The following is a 24,534-nucleotide window of genomic DNA, read 5'->3' on the forward strand; positions in this document are numbered from 1 at the left end:
GGGCTTTGCTTTTAGCACCTCCTGGACTGGCTCTCTTGCAACAAGTCACCCAGTTTGGCTTTCAAAGAGGGAAAGGCTTCTGGCTCAGCCATGAGGAAACTTGAGCCTCGAGCTAGCTGGGCAGCCCAATTGTCAGCCAAAGCATCTTGCTAAGTGGCTCCAAAAGTGCCGTGTTTTCTTTCGGCCTGCATCCCAAGGGAGGCGTCTTGCTAACTCTCAGATATCCAGGCATTGCCCTTCCTGCTCCCTGTTACGCGGTCAGCCGGCTTTAAATGCAAAGCCTCCCCCCCCCGCGCCCCCCCCCCCCGGTTCCATTTGCAAGCTACCAAAGAGAAATATTTTAGCAGCACCTGAAATGTTTGGGGCCTGTGACTTAAAATGAGTATTGGATCAGAACAAGAGCAAAACAAAGAAAGAAGAGCTGGTTAAAAATGTATAGAAGGAATGGCAAAGAACGACATTCCTTCCTCGTGTTAACACAGGCCAAGGCGTTTATTTAAATTATTACTACGCTGACCTTGTTTTTTTCATGGAGATAGATGTTGGCCTTAGAAAATCAAGGGACGGATGATGGCCTTCTGTCATATATGCCATCCGTCATACCTGCCATGTATGAATTCTGTGTTATGTGCTGATCCTCTGAGGGTATGGGTAGTTTTTTATTGATGCTGAGCCAGTGGGTTATCTTGCAAGTATTTACTTCCTCTTTCCCTGCCGCGAGCAAGTGTCCTTGAAGGCCGGCTGCAGCCGGCTCGGGATGTATCCTTCCTGGGAACTGAGATGATTTCATTCTTTGCTCTGTCTAGCCTAAACCTATTTTCTCCCCTCTTACTGCCCTGCCTCCTCCGCACCAGAACTTTAATGGTCTCTGTCCTGAAGGCGGGAATGTTCCCTATAACTAACGCTACCAACCCCATTTACATCACTTCTGCCAATCCCGTTGTCTGAGCACCTTGATGGATCTCTAATAAAGCTACTTCAACCAGTACACCTGTGTGATTGCTGTGGAGAACTGAGGGGATCTACCTGCCGGGGACGGACAACTTCTATGGGCAGTTCAGTTGCTGTAACTCTGGGAATATTTAAAATGACAAGGTGAAGAAATATTCCACCAAGAGGGGAGATCCTGGATATCAGAGAATATGACCTTCAAACCCTCTAGCAGTACAGATCTCCTGACTGGATGCAGGCCTTCAAGTCAGCACATCCAACCCAGCTCCTATCCACTGTGTGCTAGCACACTGCCTACAAACAGTATCCCAGTTTTGCTGATCGAAGGACCACCTTCCTTCACTTCTGCTCTTTGTCTCATAAGTGACCTGATAAGCATTGATCCGGAGGAGTTAGCCGTGTCAGTCTGTAGTTGCAAAATAGTAAAGAGTCCAGTTGCTCTCTCATCTGACGAAGAGAGCTGTGGTTCTCAAAAGCTGACGATGCATCTGATGAAGAGAGCTGTGGTTCTCAAAAGCTGATGATGCATCTGATTAAGAGACCTGTGGTTCTCAAAAGCTGACAGTGCATCTGACGAAGAGACCTGTGGTTCTCAAAAGCTTATGCTACAACAAAGTGGGTTAGTCTTAAAGGTGCTACTGGACTTTACTATTTTTCAACTACAGACTAACACGGCTAACCCCTCTGAAATAATTCTGGCTCACAAAGCCTGTGCACCTTGACTGAGGACCTATCCAGGTGCAAAAGTTAAATCTTTCTCTTTCTGCAATGGAAAAATCAGGGGGGGTGTCCTACTATTTCCCCCCCTCTCTGAGAAAGTTCTTGGAGAAGATTCCAGTGCTGTTTTTCATCCTGGGAGTTCTGTGTTGTATCTGTACTGAATGGTCCAGTAGAGTGAGCCTTATACATGAACATTTGAATCTGAGACCGATCGTCAGTCCATCAAGGTCAGTATTGCCTGCTCAGGTTGGCAGCAGCTCTCCAGGGCCTCAGGCAGAGGTTGTCCACATCACCTCCTGCCTGGTCCTTCTAACTGGAGATAACGGGGACTGAACCGTGATGCGCAGGATGGAGTAGCACATCTATCTCTGGGCCACAGGTCCTCTCCTAAATGCATGCTCAACTAGCCCCACCTCTTCCTTCCTGCATATCCTTCATCCCACAAGCCAGGGCTTCTTTCTTGGCCTGCATTTTTCAGTGGCTGGATATTTCCCAGAGGGACAAGTGTGATGAAGGTGAAGAAAAAGAAGAAAACAGAAGTCTCGTGGCACCGTAAAGAACAACAGCCTTTATTCCAGCATGAACATTTGCAAGTCAGAGTTGACTTCTTCACGCTCGTCTTTAAGGTGCCCGGGGACTTCTGTCTTATTTTGCTCTGACAGAGGAGCCCAGGGCTACCCTTCTGCAGTCACCCACGAAAATGAATGCCTGAGCTCAGGCAGTCTCACACTTGGTGAGTCTACACATCAAACGTGACTAGGGGAGGCCAGACAGCAAGGAAGTTCAATCATTGGCAGGCCCTTGACCCACAACGCTGAGTTACGTGGTGAGTAGAGTTGCCAACCTCCAGGTAGAGACTGGAGTTCTCCCAGAATTACAGCTGCTCTTCAGACTACAAGGATCAGTTCCGCTGGAGGAAATGGCAGCTTTGGAGGGTGGGGCGGCATTATACTCTACTGAGGCCCCTTCCCTCTCCAAACACAACCGTCCCTAGACTCTACCCTCAAATCTCCAGGAACTTCCCAACCCAATGTTGGCAACACTCGTGGCAAAGAACCCTTTCATTGTATTGTATTGTATTGTATTGTAATATATGCCCACCATGAATTTTTTTGACAAGTGTCAGGTTTCGTGTTCACAATCAAAATGTGTTGAAGTCAAGAGTGGATTGGACATTTAACTTACAGGGAAATTTACTGGTGGGCCACCCTCCCTCTACATTCATGAATCTTCCACGTCAAGTCTGGTTGGTCCCTTAGATTGTAGCTGAGGGCTTCCCCATGAAAAAACTAAATCCTGGCATGCAGAAAACGATGTCATGGAGAACGCTAGGCTGGAATCCTTCTCCCTGACATGCTTGCTTTCTAAGTGCAAGGATTTTTGGTATGGAGTAGAATCCTCCTCAGCAGTCTGGAATGGTACTGGCTGCACACAGGTTGGCCAGCTTACAGGCAGTCTGACCAGGGGAGGAGGACATCAGAGTGAAGGGAAGAAGGGATTTGCAGTTATTTGCACATGATCCGTGGCACCTGAAGGCAACTCTCCTTCTCAACCAGGTGTTCCAAATCGTGCCACAACTTTCCATAAACCCTGCTCAACAGGCCTTCATCCTCTTCCTATGGGGTATGGTTGAGAGTGGATCCCTTGCCAGTGGAGAATAAGCCCAATGAGGGGGGCAAAAGGCCAAGAAGAGCTGCTTGCCTCTTGGTGAAGACCTGGGGCTAGAATGTCTAAAGCCTGCATGGAAATCTCCTCCTGAGCCCTGGGACCACTGTTGGATGGTGGTCCCAGCACAACAGGGGAAGCCCAGCACAACAGACGGCTGGGTGCAGCCATGACGCTGTGCTATTCCTGAGAGAGGTGTGCATGTGAAGAGGTCCCCCAAGACACCAGAGCAGACCGGCTTTCTCTGTAATTGTCAGTTTAATTTCCGTGAAAGGAACACACTCACACACACACGCACACACACGCACACGTCACATTGACATTTGGTAAACAGTCTTTGAGATTCCACTTGCAAAATAGAAGTCCCAGGTAGGAAATTCAGTGTGGGGGGAGGACAGGAAGTGGGAGGGGGGCGTGGGTCAGGGCCTTCCTTTGTTTTTCTCCACTGTGATGATTATTTATAATTATTATTTAAGAACTTGGCTTCTTGCTGGGTATTGTATTGTCTTTCCTCTCCAGCCGCATGTAAGGCTCAAAGGCAGAGGTCCCCAGTCCGTAACCACTAGGTAATTCGTGCAGGCTCCCCAGCAGTGGGCTGCTGAAAGAAAGCGGGGCGGTCGGGAGCTGTGGGGAAGCTGAGGATGCCAAGGAGGGGACTTGCAAGCTGAAGGCCCCCGGCCCAGGAGGGCTTCCCCCGCTGCTGAGTCCGGGCGAGGTGTTTCCTGATGTCCCCATGGAGGATCCGTTACCAGAAGAAGAGATGATGGGGTTGGAAGTTGGGGAGAGCAACGTTGGAGGGGCTGGGACAGATAAGAGCCGCCCCTGTTCCAGAAGTCGCAGGATGTTGCAAGTCGCAAAAGACTCGGAGGTGGAAGTGGTGCGTTTCTCAGAGTCCCTGCTCTGATCCTTTTTCTGCTTGGTGCGGCGATTCTGGAACCAGACCTTGACCTGGGGTGGGGATGGAGAGAAGAGAGAAGAGATGGTTACCACTACAAGTCACCGTGCTGGGGTCTAGGCATCCCAGCGGAGGCAGAAAGGGCAGAAAGACAGACTCATATCTCTAAGCTTTGGTTCACACATGCAGGGAAATAGGGTCGCCATGTTAGTCTGTCTGTAGCAGTAGAAAAGAGCAAGAGTCCAGTAGCACTTAGAAGACCAGAGATGGGCACGAACCGAAATGCGAACCAAAATTAAGCACGAACCAAGCTGGTTCGTGGCTCGCGAACCACGGTTCATCAGATCCCATTTCTGACGAACCGTCACGAACTTTAGGCTGATCCGTTTGGTTCATTTTCTTGGTTCGTTACTGCAGACAGCCTGATGCCAATCAATCAATTTCCTAGGCAACAGGGGATGAACTTCCTGCAGACCTTCTGCTGACCCAGAAGTGATGATTTTCTGACCTGGATGTGATGTTTTCATGAACCAAACAAACCGGTTTGTGAACCAGGGGCAGGTTCGTGAAAGTTTGTGGTTCGTGAAATTTGATGAACCATGAACCACATGGTTTGGGTTTTTTCCAGTTCGTGCCCATCTCTATAGAAGACTCCCAAAATTTGTGGTAGGGTATGAGCTTTCATGAGTCATAGCTCACTTGGTCAGACACAGCTAGAATGTGAGTCCATTTGTCCTTATATCTTGGAGAGTGGAGTGATTTCAGATGCCGAATGACAATACCAGGTAAATGACAAAAGCCGGTGAATGACAATAGCAGGCGTGATTGGATTGGATGGGGTATGCAGAAGGGTGGTGGGTGTGGAGAAATCAGCATTCATGGTGAGAAAGAAAGCCTAGGTCTCGATTCAGTCCAGGAGGATGCATTGTCTTGCACTGCATCACCAAGTTGCAATACAGCAGTCTCTCTGAAGAAATGAGTTGTGACTCATGAAAGCTCATACCCTACCATAAATGTTGTGTCTTATGGTGCTACTGGACTCTTGCTTTTTTCACATGCAGGGAAAGGTGGCGGCAGAGACCACAGGACGGACCCATTTTGGAATGTGAAAAATTCCCTGCAGATAGGAAACCAGCACTGCAAGCAGCTTTTTAATGTGAAGGAGCATTCAGCAGGACTCGGATCCGCCACCTGTAATCCGGAGGGCACTATCCATTTTACCACCACCAGGCTCTGCTACTTGGTCCTCCTACATGTGTGAATCAATTGTTAGTTTGTTTTCAGATGAAACAGGGATTAGACCTGGCCTTGCAATCTGCCTTTAACATGCAGGAGAAAAATTGACTGCTCCGATTGTTTGGTACAGAGGGAGGCTGGGCTGATTCGTTCCATCTTGCATCGTCTACGTAGAAAAATGCGCCTCTGCTTCCATTCTTTAAACGTGGAAAGCAAGAGCCTTACTCATGTTCTCTGCAGGGTTTAGGGCATTTCTAATCTGGAGCAAGAGATCTGAAGCACGGATACTTGCTTAAGGATGTACGAATGACCTTGCAGAGCCCGCCAAGAGCCCATCTCCTTGGCAGGAATCTCCCACCACCAGCAGGCCCGGAAGGACTGTCTCCTTCCATTAGGGTTGCCAACTCTGGGCTGGGAAATTCCTGGACATTTGGGGGTAGAGCCTGGGGAGGGACATGATGCCATTGGCCACCCTCCAAAGTAGCCATTTTCTCCTGGGGAACTGATTGCTACAGCCTAGAGATCAGCTGTAATTAGGCTCGGTAGGTGCCTGTTGGTGGCGGGCAAACACCCAGTGGTTTGCCCCTATGCCAGCTAATCACTGGCAATTGGAGGGAGGAGGCAGGATACCCAGTGATCTGCTGCTACCGGTTGGCAGCCTGGGCAAATGCTCTCCCTCACCCTGTGCCATATATGCCTCCTGCATATCTGCCATGAATGTGAAGGGGTTCTGCCTCTGGCTTCTGAGAGTGTGCGAAGTTCTTTATTGCTCCATGCCAGTGGGCTGTCTTACAAATGTAACAAATGTTTACTTTCTCGCTCTGTGGAGCCAGTGTCCTTGACAGCCAGCCGAAGCTGGCTCGTGGTGTGCTTCTCCTGAGAACCTAAGATCATCTTTCTCACTGCCTGCTCTAAAACAATGTCTCAATACAACCCCCCCTCCCTTAACAGTCCTCTTTCCCTTGGCCAAGGGAAGACTTACGGATCAAGCTTTGGCTATCCCCTGGTGTAGAGCGTTGGGCATGTGTAGGCGAGGCATGGATTCCAAATCCTGATAAAGTATTAACATTCAAGTCACTCTCTCTCAGCCTAACCTACCCCACAGGGTAATCCCATGTATGCTCCGAATCTTTAATCCCGTCTAATCTAATTCCATGTATGCTAATCCCATCTCCAATCCCACCCATGTTCCTTCTTGGAAAGAGTCAAAGGAATACATAACATATATTATTGCCTGCTCTCCTTTTCTGAGAATTGTTAGTCAACCTAAACCTTTGAGGCCAAGCCATACTATACATCTACCAATGATCCCTTAAACCCATGAATAATGGACTGAAATACCCTTGGCTATACCCAAAAGGGATGTGTGCAACATGCCCTGAGAACACACTACATAACTGGATAAGCCCCAAGACATGTGAAGAGTGCATTTCATCTTGGGCAGTGCAGACAGTGTGAGTAACTAGAAACCAAGGTTAATAATTAGGGCAGTGCTTCCCAACCAGGGTTTCATGGAACCCTGGGGTTTCTCAGGACATTGTCAGGGGTTCTGCAAGAAATTGTGGAATAAATAAATAAAATGTTTGAAATACCACAAAAAATTCCGAATATCCAAATTGGGTCAACCATTCAACATTTCTCAAAAATAAACAAACCCAGATATCACACTGAGAGTAAACCTTGTATTGACTTTGCACGTGGACTTTATCTTGGTGTTGAAGTGAACTTTATTTTGAAATGATATTTTGATATTTTGGGGGGGGGGAAAGATCAGATAATACAAAAGAAAGAAAGAAAAATGATTCACTTTTTTTATTACTCTGTAAGTGTAAAAGAATTTGTTTTGTTTTCTTGTACTCAAGAATTAACCTTGAATTCGCAGTCTCTCAGGAAGATAGCCCAAACTCCTGTGTGGCTCCAAATAGTTAGCATTTTAATTTAATTTAATTTATTGGATTTATACTCTGCCCTCCCCACATTAGCGGGCTCAGGGCGGATATATTACAGAGAGAGTTTACTGTCCTGTCCATCACGCCTGTTTTGGTGCCGTGTCTCCTGAAGAATTTGATTCTGAAGAATTATTTGTATTAGCTTTGTATAACAATTTTATCTTTTATCCTGTAAACAATTAGCTTTGAAAGTATATAATTCTCTGCTACGGCTGATCTTTATGCTTATGTCCTAACAAGGCATAGCATCTGGGTTTTATTCATGAAATAAAGCTCGTATTTATTCACTGATCACAGTTTGGTGTCTTAATTAATGGAGGGTGACGGCTGTTGGGAAAATAAAATTAAAGCAGAGTCCTTTTTTAAAAAAAAATCCGTAACAGTAAGCTCTTTACAAATACATTGTGACAGTAATTGAACTGCGCTCCCTGACATCCAGTTTTTCTGGCCTGTAAATGTTTCAGATCCTCAGGATTTGAAAAAAATTAATTTGGGGCTCCGTTGAAAAAAGGTTGGGGAACACAAGAGTAGGAAAACAGGGTGCCGCTTCTGGAAGCCCAGACCAGGCCCCTTGCGCTTTAGTAAACTGAGCACTGCCCTCTACTGGCAGGCACTTGGTGCCTTGGTGTCTGGGGTATTTCTTTTTCTGTCATTCTTTTAAAAAGTGGCAGCCTGCCGTCAGTAACATTGTCAAAACAGGCTACAATAAAAAGTTAAAAACACACCATGCAATAATATACAAAAAGGCAATAGTCGTCAGGGCAATACCAGGAATAAAAGCCTTCAGAGCTGAAAGCGAACAAATTGAAACGGAACCCAGACAAGGTGGAAGTGAGGCTGGTTGGAAAAGCAGAGATCTTGAAGGACATGGGGATTCTGATCTTTGAGGGGTTTCCGTTGACCCCGGCTGACTCAGTTAAGAGCTTAGAGGTTATTTAATCCAGCACTGCTGCTAGAGAAGCAAGAAAATGCACCTACAAAAAAGGCCCTCTCTCAACTCATACTAGCCTGGAAGATGGCCCTTGACCAGGGCTTTTTTTCAGCAGGAACGCAGTGGAACGGAGTTCCAGCACCTCTTGAAAATGGTCACATGGCCGGTGGCCCCGCCCCCTGATTTCCAGACAGAGGGGAGTATAGATTGCCCTCCACACGAGATCAGGGGGTGGGGCCATTGGCCATGTGACCACTTTTGCCGAGGGCGATTTAAACTTTATAAAACTCCCCCCTTGTTCCAGCTGACCCAAAGTGCGGTCCTGAGTTCCACCACTGAGTTCCACCACCTCTTTTCCCAGAAAAAAAGCCCTGCCCTCAACCTTGATGTGGCAGATCTGGCCAACTGGATTCGTGCCACAGTAACATCAAGACTAGACTACTGGGATGATCTCCACGTAGGTCTCCCCTCAAAGCTGACTCAGAGGCTCCAGCTGGTACAGAAAACTGCAACTTATTTACTCTCAGGAACTAGACAGAACGTGCATATCACTCCCATTTTGCAAAATAATAAAAAGTCCAGTAGCACCTTCAAGACTAACCAACTTTATTGTAGCATAAGCTTTCGAGAACCACAGCTCTCTTCGTCAGATGCATCTGATGAAGAGAGCTACAGGTGCATCTGACGAAGGGAGCTGTGGTTCTCGAAAGCTTATGCTACAGATGCATCTGATGAAGAGAGCTGTGGTTCTCTAAAGCTTATGCTACAATAAATTTGGTTAGTCTTAAAGGTGCTACTGGACTCTTTACTATTTTGCAACTACAGACTAACATGGCTACCTCCTCTTGATCTACTCCCATTTTGCAGTCACTCCATGAATTAAGCCCATCAGATACTGGGCTTAATTCAAGGTCATGACTATCACATTCAAAGCTCTTCATAGTCTTGGCCCTTCATATCTGTGCCGCCGCCTCTCCCCTTACATTCTGCCACGGCAGCTTCACTCGTATGGACAGGGCCTTCTGCAGATACCGCCCTGCCGTTGGGCTAAATCAACAGCTGCCCTCACATGGGCTTTCTCTGTGGTGGCCCCCTCCTTATGGAATGACCTGCCTGAGGAAGTCAGGAAAGGTCCCACTCCTCTGGCTTTCCACAAGCAATGCAAAACTGAATTATTCAGCAGGGCTTTCTACCTAGATTATTGGACTGTGTCATAAGAAAAAGCTCAGAGGGATGCTTTGGTGGGAAAAGGGACTGTATGTTATGCTATTGGGTACTACTGTGTGCTGATGCAGCTATGTGCCACTAGGGAGTTTCCCTGTTACTTAACAAGCCATGTAAATTGCTTATGCACTGTTTCAGAAAGATTTCATCTTTCTGTTCGACTTTATGCTTCTTTTCAGATTATCTGCTACTGTACCCTATTGCATCTGTTTCACTGAATGTCCTAACTGTGTTCATTGTTGTACTTGTTCAGTGAATGTCCTACCTCTTGGTTGCAATGCACTTCAGTTGCACTGGGTAATCTGCCTTGGATCGTGGGGAGAAAGGCAGACAATAAATAAATAAAATTTAAAAATAAAAGCAGGAATAAACCAGAAGTAGATAATAATAACCCCAAATCCTGATGCCACAGGATTCAAATAATTCAGGAGTCAAACAGCTCCTCCTCTGCTCAATTGAAAACTGATCAGAAGGGGGATTTCTAAAGCAACAACAACATTCAATTTATATCCCGCCCGTCTGGACAATTTGGTGCCCACTCAGAGCAGTTTACAAAGTGTATTATTATTAACCCCACAACAATCACCTTGTGAGGTGGATGGGGCTGAGAGAGCTCTGAGAGAGCTGTGACTGACCCAAGGTCACCCAGCTGGCTTCAAGTGGAGGAGTAGGGAATCAAACCCGGCTCTCCAGATTGGAGTTTCGTCGCTCTTAACCACTACACCAAGAGAGACATCCAAGGCCAAAGACTCATTCTAGGGGAGGAAGTTCAGAAGTCTTGGTGGCACCATGAAGAAAGTCTCATCACACCTGCCCACCTCCCAAAGTGCTGTAGGTGGTAGAACAGAGTCAAAACTATCACAAGGTATATCTAAATAAACTTTATATAAAGTGCAAGTGCAAAAATTGCTCAATTTCATCAATGAATCACAAAAAAATGCATTTACATCCTTTATGAGCAATGAACATCCAGAACAATTATATCCAAAATGGTGGGAGTAACATACAAAGATGCTATAAAGACAATACATTTGTTCAGGTGCACTAAGGCACGCAAAACAAATTAATAGTTACAGAGTGAATAGTCAGAAAGCTGTAAAGTTGCTTGAAGAACAACCAAGATGCAGAACGCCACGCCTACGGGGTTTGCCGGCATATGTTATCCCCAGGGCTTTTTTTCTGGGAAAAGAGGTGGCGGAACTCAGTGGTGGAACTTAGAACCGCACAATGACGTCACTTTGGGTTAGCTGGAACAAGGGGGGAGTTTTTTAAAGTTTAAATCGCCCTCGGTGAAAATGGTCACATGACCAGTGGCCTCGCCCCGATCTCCAGACAGAGGGGGGATTAGATTGCCGTCCGCGCCACTGGTGCAGAGGGCAATCTAAACTCCCCTCTGTCTGGAGATCAGGGGGCGGGGCCACTGGCCATGTGACCATTTTCAAGAGGTGCCAGAACTCCGTTCCACTGCATTCTGGCTGAAAAAAAGCCCTGGTTATCCCATTCCGTTTCATGCTATCACTTCTTCACAGGCATTTCTTTCAAACAGCAATTGCTTTAGTCAATATCACACCCCCATGTTGGTATTTCTAGGTCGGTCTGACGCTGCTAGGTGAGGCCTGGACATCTCCCAGAATTACCAGCTGATCTCCAGAATAAAGAGACCAGTTTCCCTGGAGGAAATGGCTCCTGTGGAAGGTGGGTTCTATGGCTGTGTACCATGCTGAGGCCCCTCCATCCCTAAATCTCCAGAAATCTCCCAGCTAGAAGTTGGCAACTGTAGTTTATATTGCTGAAGGAAATCTCACTAGGGTTAGGACTTGAATGGTCCCTAAATAGGATTTGTAGGGTGTAGTAGTTAGAGTGTCACATTAGGATGTGGGAGACCGAGAGTCGAAACCTTGCTCTGCCACAGAAGCTTGCTGGGTGACCTTGGGCCAATCACACACTCTCAGTATAACCCACCTCACAGGGTTGATGTGAGGAAACAATGGAGAAGGGAAGAATGTTGTAAGTCACTGTAGGTAAGTCACATTGGGAAGAAAAGTGGCGTACAAATGAATGAATGAATGAATGAATGAAATCACTCCATTCTCAAAGATATAAGGACCGATGGACTCACATTCTGGTTGTATCTGAAAAAGTGAGCTGTGACTCACGAAAGCTCATACCCTACCACAAATGTTGTGAGTAATATAGGTGGTATTGGACTCTTGCTCTTTTCGAATGAACCAATGAACCAATGAATGAACGAACAAATGAACGAACGAACGAACAAACGAACGAGCGAGCGAGCGAGCGAACGAACGAACGAACGAACGAGCGAATGAATGAATGAATGGATGGATGGATGGATGGATGGATGGATGGATGGATGGATGGATGAATGAATGGGAGTGGAAATAGGAAAGTGGCTTGCCTCTGCCAAAAATCTGGAGTTGCATTCTCACTCAGTGGTGGTTTCCATGACCTTTTCAAAGGCAGCCTCACATAAAGCTCCTTGGAACCGTCCATTCTGGATGCCTGTCTGGCATGGGGAGGTCTATTACCACCAGGAGTGGCTGCAGTTGATACAGCCACTTAAGCTAGTAAAAGGCCTTGGGATGGTTTCTGAGACCCCTGGGTCTTCAGTATGTCCAGAGTCTGTGCAAGACGTTTTGGTGCCTGAGTTGAAAAATCCAAATAGTCAGCAACATGGTCCACAGTCCCCTGGGAAGGCCTGTTTCACAAGATCCATTTAAACGGTCATTCAAAGAGATCTTCTCAATGTGCATTTTAATGGGACATGTGCAAGAGATTGTCCTAGCGGAGTGTACCTGAAGCAAACATTTTGCATACTTCTGGCTGATGCTTTTGTTTTGTTTAGTTTTGAGATACTGAAACAGACATTGGAAATTCTAGCAGCATGGGCACATCTGAGAAAATATTTTGCTTTTTGCTTTCTGCCCATGCTGAATCCAAAATATGCAACCAAGAGTTAGCACTAGCAGGAAAATCTTGGGCTTCCGACTTGTACCTCTATAAACAGGTATTTGATTACACTAATCTACGTGGGTTACTGAGGTTCATCAAGTGGCTTGGAAGTCTCCTTTGGAGGTTTTCAAGCAGAGGCTGGATGGCCATCTGACAGCAATGCTGGTTCTGTGAACCTGGGCAGATCATGCGAGGGAGGGCAGGAAGGGTTGCATCAGTGCTCAGTTCTCGTGGCCCCTTTTTACATGCCAATCACCACTTTGGGGTCAGGAAGCAACTTTCCCCAGGCCAGCTTGGCTAAGGATTCTCGCAGTGTTTTGCCATCTTCTGGGCATGGAGCAGGGGTCACTGGGGGTGTACGGGAGGGAGGTAGTTGTGAATTTCCTGCATTGTGCAGGGGGTTGGACTAGATGACCCTGGAGGTCCTTTCCAACTCTATGATTCTAAGCGACTCCAGCAAATGGTGAGCAAGGCTGGGGGGCAGCAGCCGAGGCAGAGGCAGAGGGAGACAGACAGGCTCAAAGCAGCTTGCTCTGAAAACCAGGCCTACCTTACACACAAACTAGGCCACCCTTAGGAATCGTGGAGTCCAGATGGAATTTGGTGCTGTGGAGTTCTGGGGCCAACGTGATCAAGACACAAAAGAGTCAAAGGAAACCTTCGGCCTTAATAGCACCACAGCAAGCAAACAGCAGCTACTCCATGCCAGCCATTCAGGGGGAACCGCTGGACTTTGCCAGCGCGGGAAACCTTGCTTGTCATTTTAAACTTCCAAGCAGCCAGGCTAGTAATGACTCCCCATGTTGAAATTAGATGGATGCTATTTTGATGCTAGGCAGAGTCTGACAGAGCAGCTTAGACCAATAAACATTTATTGATGGGAAATGAAGAAAATATGAGGAAGTGCAACCATTAAAGAAGGATGAAACCACATGAAAGGTGGTTTTGCGGTTCATATTTCTTTGAAGTAACAAAAACCACATTGTTGTTGTCATTCCATAGGACTGCTATGTTTTCAAATGAATTTAATATTGCAAATGAAAGCTGTATATTCATACATGTCAAAATCGTCATAATTTTGACCTAATTATATTAATTAGAAATGGCAATATGATGATAATAAAGAGTTTTCTTTATTATGTAGTTGGGTGTAGTGGTTAAGAGTAGCAGGACTCTAATCCGGAGAGCCGGGTTTGATTCCCCACTCCTCCACCTGAAGCCAGCTGGGTGACCTTGGGTCAGTCACAGCTCTCTCAGAGCTCTCTCAGCCCCACCCACCTCATAGGGTGATTGTTGTGGGGATAATAATAACATACTTTGTAAACTGCTCTGAGTGGGCATTAAGTTGTCCTGAAGAGCGGTACATAAATCAAATGTTGTTATCAATCAATCAATCAATCAATCAATCAATCAATCAATCAATCAATCAATCAATCAATCAATCAATCAAGAGAAGGTTAAGAAGGCACTTTTGGGAGGGAGGGAGTTCCCCCGGCATTCCACAGAGGCAGGCATCACCTTAGCCAAACGCTTCTGGCTTCAGAGCCTGGCTAGAGAAAAACTAAAACCAGCCTGGGAACTATTTATGGAAAACAGTCATTGGCTAGGGAAGGCTCCTCCTTCTGCCTGCCAAATCTCCTTTAAGGATTCCCCCAAGAGTTCCTTGTGTGGCCCGCCAGTCTTTATATTAGGAAGTTGCACCTTTCATTGGACAACTAGAGAACCATTAAGCATTTTTGAAATAAGTTTTATCCTCCAATATTTGGCGTATGAAAATTAGAAACATTCCTGGAGATTTTGGGGTGGACCCTAGAGAAGGTGGGGTTTGGGGGGAGAGGAAGGACCTCAGTGGAGTATAATGCCATGAACACCTTCTGAAGCTGACCTTTCCTCCAGAGGAACTGGTCATGGGACTCTGGAGATCTGTTGTATTTCCAGCAGATATCAAAGCCTCGCTTGGAAGTTGCTAACTCTAATCTTTACACCATGAGCAACCAGATGAACGCCCCCTTCCTTACCTATTTTGGAAGGCTGTTCTCTGCTAGAAATGCATTTTCCTTTGCAATAATTGTATTTCTAAAGTTTTGGGTCCCCACTGGGGCCATGAAGAAAGCAAGCAAGCAAGCTAGCTATGGACCTGTTTCTTTTGAGTAACTTTTACCTTTTTGGTGATTTTTTAAAAAATTAATATTGTAAGTATGTTGCCCGTCTTTTGGTGCTACACCTCTGAAGATGCCAGCCACAGCTGCTGGCGAAACGTCAGGAACTACAATGCCAAGACCACGGCAATACAGCCCGGAAAACCCACAACCACCATCGTTCTCCGGCCGTGAAAGCCTTCGACAATACATATGTTGCCCTGACATGGATAGCTCAGGTGAGTCTGATCTCGTCAGATCTCCGAAGCTAAGCAGGGTCGGCTTTGGTTAGTAATTGAATGGGAGACCTCCAAGGAAGACCAGGGTTGCAGAGGCAGGCAATGGCAAGCCACCTTTGTTAGACTCTTGCCATGTAGGGGTCTCCATAAGTCAGCTATGACTTGAGCGCACTCTTCACCATCAAGTAAGCATAGTAGAGAAGAAATGAAGTCACCCCTTCCCCAAAATTCACCATCAAGTAAGCATAGTAGAGAAGAAGTGAATTCACCCCTCCTCCCTATCTACCCCAATGGGTCTTGATATCGAATACTGATTAGACCTTCTTTGCAAACTTGAATATTTACTGAATATTCCCCAAATATTATGTATTCAGATACATGACAGCCTGCAATGCCTGTAATATCACTACTCGACGCCTCACGTTGGATGGTTCCAGTGGTCAGGAGAAGGGGTCCGTGCCTCCCCCCAAATAAGTTATGCAGAATACAAAATGGTCAGCCTTGCAGACTGATAATGCAAAATAAGAGAAATTATATACATCCATGTGGCTAGGGCAAGTAGTAGGATCTGAGGTCCCAGAAATGAGATCTTTGTTTTGCACGGCTCTGTCTCCTTCCCTAATATCTATCCCTGGATCCGATCAGTACAGTCATTGCATTTAGGATCTCTTGGTACCAGTTTGTGGAAGGCTGCCTCACCTTTTGCAAGGACTTGGCATCTTTCCACTGGCTAGTCAAGAAAAAGTAAAAGAACAATTAGTGCAAGCCCCTGCTGGAGACATTTCTGCTCATTGTTGCCCAACTGCTGGTAATTCTAGCTTGGGAGTCAAGTCCCAAAATACAAATGGAATTTGCTAGGAGGTTTGGTTTAAACAAGCCACAATCTGGCTGTGGTTTCCTGAGCACGTTTGGTGGCCTTGCACGACATGCATTCACCCAAAGAAAGAAGCCACACATTTGGTGCTCCCGGTGACCCAACATCACCTGGGGGGTCTGGCAGACAAGCGGAAAGACACAGGGAGCCCGTTGTTTTAATGCGGAGGGCTGCAGAGTCAGCCTATCTCAGCCTGCTGTTTTTGCAGTTGTAATAAAAGCAGTTGTGTAGTTGTTGGGTTTTTAAAAAAAAGGGTCTTGTCAGAATGAGAAGACTTAATTAGGCATCTGGGGGAATTGCAGAGAAGGGGGGGCGTGTAATTATTCTCCATCAACGGAAAGCTGTCCCTCCCCTGCTCTCCCCTCCTTTTCAATTAACTGAGTCTGGATGGAGGAATAAAACCCAAGCAGCCATTACTGGGAGCAGAGACTGAACAGGGGAGGGTCTGAAACGACCCCCAGTGCACAAATGACACACCGAGACATGCTTGATCTGCTTTCTCCAAACAAAAGCTACAAGTGCAATCCCAAACAGGGCTGCTGGTAATTGCCCGGCTCACACTTCCTTTGAGCCGCATTGAAAGGCTGGTTTTGTGCGCAAAGACGCTCAAAGGAAGTATTTGCTGGAGCCCAAATCCAAGGGGGAGAGAGGGGAGGGGAGGTCGCGCAGGCCTGGCATCCTAGTTCAAGTGCAGGCATTAGGGTTGCCAGCTCCAGCTTGGGAAATTCCTGGAGGTTTGGGGGCGGAGCCTGGGAAAGATGGGGTTTGGGGACAGGAGGGAGGCTCAGCAGGGAAGTGGTACCACGGAGTCCACCATCTGAAGCCACCGTTTCCTCTAAGGGAACTGACCTCTGTAGCCTGAAGATGGGTTGTAATTCTGGGAGAATTCCAGGACCCACCTGGAGACTAGTAAGCCTGCCTCACACAAGCAGTTCTGAGTCCCAGCAATGCTAGCCAATACCCTGATCTCATGGAAAGGGGATATGGGGGCAGATGGAATGGAAGCCGGAAGAATGCACACAGCCCATATCATCTGAGCTCTGATCCGGCCGTGAAAGCGCTCTCTGCCCTGACTTCTGTCCTGGATTCGTTGAACTTACAGCAAGTTCCAGCTGTGCATAGCACTGACTGGTTAGCAACAGTGATGTCACTAACACATCTCTGTGTTCCTCCTCAAGGCAATATTTCAGTCTGAGGGTATTTGTAGTCACCCAGTATGATAACATTTTCTGTTTTAATCACCTCCCTTATTTTGCTCTCCAACTCAAGGTCAGCATCCCAGTTTTGATCAGGTGGGCTCTAATGCTTAGGATCTGGTGTCTCTACCCACAGAGATTAAGATCCCTCCCCACTCTATGTTTCTATGAATGAGTACTATTTAAGGAGAGTTCCCCCGATTACGTTTGACTGAGTCTGGTCATATACGCATGACCCAGCATGTGTCGGGCATATCATGTATTTATGCACCAGGCCTAGCAAAAGCCTGCCAGCCTAGGACCCCTCGGTGCCCTCTGCAAGGAAGCTTAACCACAGACCTCATATCCCCTCAGATCTTTGCTTCACACTCCTGCGAGACCAACCCTCACAGCCTAACCCCTGACTCTCAGTCCTGGAAACGGAACATCGTCTCTTCTTCTTCGTCGTCGTCATCATCATCACCATCATCATCATCATAACTGTGCTTATATACCACTCTTCTAGGCAGATTAGTGCCTCACCCAGAGCGGTGAACAAGTTAGTGTTATTATCATCCCCACAATGCAGCTGGGGAGCTGGGCTGAGAGGAGGGGCTGACCCAAGGCCACCTACTGAGCTCATGGCAGGAGTGGGATTCGAACCAGTAGAGTGCTGATGCACAGTCGAATCACTTAACCACTGTGCTACAAAACCTGGCTCCTTTTGACTGAAAATCTCCTCCTGTCCACTCTTCACTTTTCCCAAAAGAGCTCCTATTGGCTAAGAGCCAAGAGCTCCATGTATCCAGCACTGCCCCCACCCCCACACACAATTTCTTCCCACTAGGTAGATAATCGTACATGTGGCACTCCCTGCAAAATACTGAATAGCCTCCACTATCCTGCCTGCTGGATTTCTACCATCATGACTGGTTTGGCCACATTAAGTCTTAAGGAAGGAAGGGAGGGAGGGAGGGAGGGAGGGAGGAAGGAAGGAAGGAAGGAAGAAGGGACCTGCCTGAAGTGGCTTACAAAACCAAAAACAATAAAAACAAACATTAAAAGGTATTAATTAAAACCCACCATTAAAAATCCCAGCCTGGCATAAAAACACAGACCATAAAAACAGACCGCTGGCAGCCTCAAATAACAGTTTCCAGACTAAAGGGAATGTTCACATGCATTTTTCAAGCCCTTCAATCTTTTATCCCATCACTAAAGAACTGTCTCTCTCCATGTGGCAGAAGCACACGGAATATCAAAGGTGCCAGAGCCCAATCCAAAGCAAGTGCAAAGATGAAACCATTGAAAGAGAGTACTCACGGAAACATTTTACCCTGCGAACCCAAAGAGTCATGGCAGCTCGCAAAGAGTAGGAACATATGAGACCAAACCCTAAAGTGCCCGGCGCAACTAAAAAGAGAGGCATCAATCAGTGGTTGCTCCAAAGCCAACCTAAAAATGTTTGGGATTGCCTCTGGAAAAAATAGCATGGCTAGTGTTCAAATAGGTTTCCATGGCAATAGAGACCAATAAGATTTTCAGCGTGTAAGCTTTTGAGAGTCACAGCTTCACATACTGAACCCAAACCTTGCAGAAGGAGGGAGCTCTGACTCTCGAAGGCTCATTCCCTGGTCTCTATGATGCCCCTGGACTCTCAGACTGGGACCTGCATACCTGCTGGACCGCCTCTTCCATTACGTCCCCTGCAGGGTGTTGCGCTCTGCGGACAAACAACTCCCGGTGGTCCCCGGCCCGAAGGACATCCGTCTGGCCTCCACCAGGGCCAGGGCTTTTTCTGCCCTGGCCCCAGCCTGGTGGAACGCTCTCCCGCTGGAGATCCGGGCCCTGTGGGACCTGTTACAGTTCCGCAGGGCCTGTAAAATGGAGATGTTCCGCCGGGCCTTCGGCTGAGTGCCAGCGGGTGTCCTCCTTCTTCCATCTAAGACCGCCACTTCTTCTGGGGCTGCCCTCGGCCATCTGCTATGCCCATATACAGACTCCCAATATTTGTTTAAATAGCCTGCTCCTGGACTATTTTAATGATTTTTAAAAAAATTATTGTTGATTTTATGTTTTTTGTGATTTTAATGTATTTTTTTAATGTTGTTAGCCGCCCTGAGCCCATCTGTGGGGAGGGCGGGGTACAAATCAAATCAGATCAAATCAATAAAATAATAAATAAATCCTGCTGTTCTACAGCAGAGGAACCCAACTGAAACTAGCCTCATGGCAGGGTGGGGGGGTCACCCTGGAGGGTGGGAGGAAGCATGGAGAGGGCCTTTTCTCCATCCATGGATCTTCTCTGACCTGTTCTGGGGCATGGATGGTTTCTCCTGGACGTGGTCCCAGCCACCAAATCACAAAGCCTGAGACTGCCCACAGAGAGAACGACGGGCTTTGAGACCGGGACAATGGGGTGAAGAGCTCTGTAAGGAATCATAGCCAGCCCACTGAATGATGCGTGGAGTCTCAGAAGGCTCCTACTAGATCAGACCCAAAAGTCCACCCAGCACAACTGTTTGTTTCCAGCAGTGGCTCTTTAAACACCACTGGAGGTCTGTGACCAAGGCTTATAGGCAAGACTATGGACAGCCACGATGAGGTACCAGACAAAGAGCCCCTCAAGCTCTCTTCATATCACATTCAGAAGAACACACACAAGATACTGTGTTGGGATAGAACATTGATTTTGTCCCCAGCAGCACTGTGCAGGGCTCCACAGGAACCTAGGGCAGCTTGGCCCCCGAGAATTTTTCACTCCTAGTTTCCCCTTCAGAGCCCCTGCCTGGAGGCAGTGGTTTTCCACTGCTTGTTCCCAGCTACAGTCATTCAAAAGGTACACTGCTACTGGACATGGAGGATTTATAATAAATGCTGATAAACTGACCTTCCACCATGAAGTTGTCTCCTCCTTTCTTAAAACCATCTAAGCTAACGGCTGTCACACCCAACACAAAAGTAAGACAAGATGGAAAGCCAGAGGAGTGGGACCTTTCCTGACCTCCTCAGGCAGGTCATTCCATAAGATGGGGGCCACCACAGAGAAATCCCATGTGAAGGCAGCTGTTGATTTTGCCCAACTGCAAGGTGTATCTGCAGAAGGCCCTGTTCAGATGAGCAAAGCTGCTGTGGTAGGGGGAGAGGTGGTTGCACAGATATGAGGGGCCAAGACCATGAAGGGCTTTGAATGTGAAAGTCATAACCTTGAATTAAACCCGGTAATTAATGGAAAGCCAATGGAGTGACTGCAAGATGGGAGTGAAAAGCAGAGTCCGTCTAGCTCCTGAGAGTAAAGGAGCTGCAGCGTTCGACACCAGCTGGAGTCTTTGAGGGGAGACCTATGCAGAGAGCACTGATACCAACTGAGGGATTCACAGGAACTCCACAGATCAAGCCTCCCTTGAATATGTGCGTAAGGTAAAAGGTAAAGGTAGTCCCCTGTGCAAGCACCGAGTCATTACTGACCCATGGGGGGACGTCACATCAGGACGTTTTCTTGGCAGACTTTTTGTTATGGGGTGGTTTGCCATTGCCTTCCCCAGTCATCTACACTTTACCCCCAGGAAACTGGGTACTCATTTTACCGACCTCAGAAGGATGGAAGGCTGAGTCAACCTTGAGCCAGCTACCTGAACCCAGCTTCCGCCGGGATCGAACTCAGGTTGTGAGCAGAGCTTGGGCTGCAGTACTGCAGCCTACCACTCTGCATCATGGGGCTCTTTGAAAATGTGTGCATTTTATTACATCTGTGTACACATGCTCAGGAGAAGCAACACACACACACTCTTACATGGTAGCAAAGAGTCCAGTAGCACTTTTAAGACTAACCAACTTTATTGCAGCATAAGCTTTCGAGAGCCACAGCTCTCTTCATTAGATGCAACTTTATTGTAGCATAAGCTTTCAAGAACCACAGCTCTCTTCGTCAGACGCATCTGATGAAGAGACCTGTGGCTCTGGAAAGCTTGTGCTACAGTAAAGTTGGTTAGTCTTAAAGGTGCTACTGGACTGTTTGCTGTTTTGCTACTGCAGAGGAACGCGACCAACTCCTCTGGATCTATGACTCTTGCATGGAAATGCTTTTCTGTGTGGGAACTTTGTTACGGTTAAAGCGATGCTCACGCGTGTGTGCTCACATGCACACATTTGTGTCATTCCATCATCTCTCTTGCCCATGGCAATGAATTATTAATTGCTATTACTCTGATTAATTTTTAACACACTTGTCTTAATTGTGACGCTATAAATTAAACAGACCTCTCCAGTGCCCTCAGCCCAGAATCACCAAATGCAAGACCTTTTTTTGCGGTGGATTTTCTGCCCTGGCAGCTTATTATGGCTCTGCAGTGCCACCTCTTTCCAGAACTGGGGACGTGCCAAGTTGCAGCACTTTTTGCGCATCGCATCTGGGACAGAGGGAATCCCCTTATTTTAAAAGAACAGCATCTCCCCCTACAACGTTCCCACTGGGCTCCGCCTGGGTCCTGCTCTCCCCCCAGCCCTGTCTCTCCTAGAGTCAAATCACATATTAGAATTCACTTAGATAAGTGCAGTTATTATTAGATGTCGACAACTGAGAAACAAAACAAAGGCAAACCGTTAATTGCTGCAAGTTGTACATTGCAAACAAATAAAACAATCCGTGTTGATTTCTGTTGCCCAGAGAGTTGGACCAGAAACAATGGGTTAAAATTAAACCAAGAGTTTTCAGCTAAACATTAGGAAGAACTATGGTTGTTGTGGGTTTTCCGGGCTGTATTGCCGTGGTCTTGGCATTGTAGTTCCTGACGTTTCGCCAGCAGCTGTGGCTGGCATCTTCAGAGGATGGGAAACTGGGAAACTCTTACAGGATGACTCAGCTCAACCCCACCCCTCCTGAGTAGATACAAATGACCTGCCAACATCTTTTCCACACTGTGACACTGAGAGATCTCTGTCTTTTGGTGCTATACCTCTGAAGATGCCAGCCACAGCTGCTGGCGAAACGTCAGGAACTACAGTGCCAAGACCACGGCAATACAGCCCGGAAAACCCACAACAACCATCGTTCTCCGGCCGTGAAAGCCTTCGACAATACATTAGGAAGAACTTCCTGACAGTGAGAGCGGTCCCTCAGTGGAACAGGCTTCCTCGGGAGATGGTGGGCTCTCCTTCTCTGGAGGTCTTTAAGCAGAGGCTGGATGGCCCCCTGACAGCGGTGCTGAATTCTTAGACTCGATATGAACTTAGGGAAATTGCACAAGAGAGGGCAGGAGAGGATGAGCCAGGGCTCGACTCTTGTGGCCCTTTCATATGTGCGCAGGGTAATGCTGATTGCCACTCTGAGGTCAGGAAGATATTTCCTCCAGGCCAGATTGGCTAGGGATCCTGGAGGTTTTCTGTCTTCCTCTAGGCATTGAGCAGCAGTCATGGGGGAGGTGAGGGGGAGGAAGATGGCTGTGAATGTCCTGCATTGTGTAGGGGGTTGGACTAGATGACCCTTGGGGATACCTTCCAGCTCTACATTTCTAAAACAGATAATATTATCCTCCCTCAAAATTACAACCTGAAGTTATCACATGAAACTGATACACAGGAAATGCAAATTAAATATATCCCTTTGTACACTGCATATAGTTAGTGATTAAAATTCACGGCTACTGGAAATAACAACAGTGCACTTACATACTGCTCTTCTAGACAGATTAGTGCCCCGCTCAGAGTGGTGAACAAAGTCGGTATCATTATTATCCCTACAATATGAGGAAGATTTCTGGCTTAGAAGGCTTTTGGGAAAGCAGAGGAGTTGAGCATCTGCTCCAGTGTACTATCTGGCCTTTGGCGGCTTTACCAAACTCTGAAGGCATTTGGCTCTGAGCGCCTGTTAGAGATCTTCATTGGGCCTCCTGATGCGCAAGGGAAAGGTAGCAAGTCCCATAAATGCCCAACACCTCCCGGGAGAGAGTAGCAATCTTCCATATGCCCTCTTTCACCTCTTACCTGCGTCTCAGAGAGGTTCAGCTGCCTCGCTAGCTCTGTTCTTTCCCGGCCCACGACATACTGGCAGCGCTGAAATTCCAGCTCCAACCTGTAGAGCTGTTCAGCAGTGAAAGAAGTCCGGGTCCTTTTCGGCCGATCCAGGTCCAAACCTTTTGGAAGGACGATCTCCCGGATGGTCCCTTTGGCATCTAGGGGCAGCAACACAGATATAGACTTGAGGAGGTTGTTGTTGCCCAGCTGACACCTGAGTGTGCACCATTTGAGAGTTTGGTATTCAGCTCAAAAGTTCTCCCAGCCCTTTGCTTTGGATTCTGTCTAGGACTGCTTCAGAATATACACAGCTGTGATGCACAGCTGGACAGGGAACTCTGCAAAATAATCCTATCGATTGCACTTTTATTCCATCCTTTTGTCCAAAGAAATCTGGGAGGTGTACATGATTCTCCACCCTTTTGTTGTCTCCCAACAACAGCCCTGTCAGGTAGGACAGGTTGAGAAAGATTGAGAGACTGAGGGGTCATATGCTGATGGGTGGTGGCTCCCCAGACCTTTTGCAATGTCTTTTCCAATACTTGGGAACTTTTAACTTAAAGGCGTCTGTTACAACCTTCTTTATTTTTCAGTTAGATTTTGCCTTTAACCCTTTTCTTACACCCTCTGGATAGATTGCTGCCACCAGGAATTATATTCCAAAATAGTTAATTTAAATTTCCCTTTAGTAACGTGCCCAAGGGTCAGGCTCCTTCGTGGGACTACGTGGCCCTGAGGAAAGGAAAGGGATATGGGAATAACAGATACTCTGGGACGAACAAAAGAAACAAAATAAACTTTTATTTTTACAAGAAGCATATTGGTTTCACACTAGTACTTCAGCTTGATGGTTTCAAAGATAGTTCCCAGTTCTTAAAGTTTTTTACTTAGGCTCCGTTACACAAAGTAATTCTCCACACAGGTCTTCTTTAAAAGAATAACAGACTTAGATTCTTTCAGGCCTTTCCACACAGTTTATCGGATTTAGATATATGAATCTCTCAGATATACAGGGACTTTCTCTCTCAGGCGCACACACAGTTTGCCTGTCTAAACTGGAATCAATATTTCGCGCAGAAATGCATAGACACCCTCAGGCTGCATGCAGCTTGCCTGCTTTGCCCAGACTGAATGTTCTCTCTCTGTTCAGTAACTAAAAACTGCAGTTCACTCCACCCACCCTCTCAATCATCAACCAATCCTCTCCCTCACTCATCCCTCTCTTTCACCCCCATTCTTCATCTGTAGCACACCAAGCATTTAAAGACACACACACTTAAAGCCATCACAGTGTCAAAGATCCAGCCTGGGATTTGGGGCATGCAAAGCAAGTGTTCTCCCACTGAGTCCTGTATTGTCTCCCATCAACAGCCTGCATTTGCACATTAGGAAGCGGGGACGGATTTCTGATTTTTTTTTCTTTTAGTCCAAATTTTTTCCAGGGCTGATTTTGCATTCTAGAGTCCGCCTCTGGCTTTTTTGGTGTGGATGGGGAAGTGATGCTTCAAGAATGGATAAGAATGGTCTAAGACATGCGCATCTGGAGGACCAGCTC

General features: G+C 47.0%; 1 protein-coding gene across 1 annotated transcript in view; it reads right to left on the reverse strand.

The window, feature by feature from the left end:
- Positions 1-3,807: 3,807 nt before the first annotated feature.
- The window catches only part of VAX2 (ventral anterior homeobox 2), a 37,885-nt gene continuing 17,158 nt past the window's right edge, over positions 3,808-24,534 (reverse strand). Inside the window, exons 2-3 of the mRNA XM_054990681.1 lie at positions 22,950-23,137; positions 3,808-4,284 (exon numbers count right to left, since the gene is read on the reverse strand). Coding sequence (XP_054846656.1) covers positions 3,808-4,284; positions 22,950-23,137 — 665 coding nt within the window. The remainder of the gene's footprint in view (positions 4,285-22,949; positions 23,138-24,534) is intronic.

The sequence above is a fragment of the Eublepharis macularius genome, chromosome 10 (assembly GCF_028583425.1).
Source record: "Eublepharis macularius isolate TG4126 chromosome 10, MPM_Emac_v1.0, whole genome shotgun sequence".
Classification (NCBI taxonomy): domain Eukaryota; kingdom Metazoa; phylum Chordata; class Lepidosauria; order Squamata; family Eublepharidae; genus Eublepharis; species Eublepharis macularius.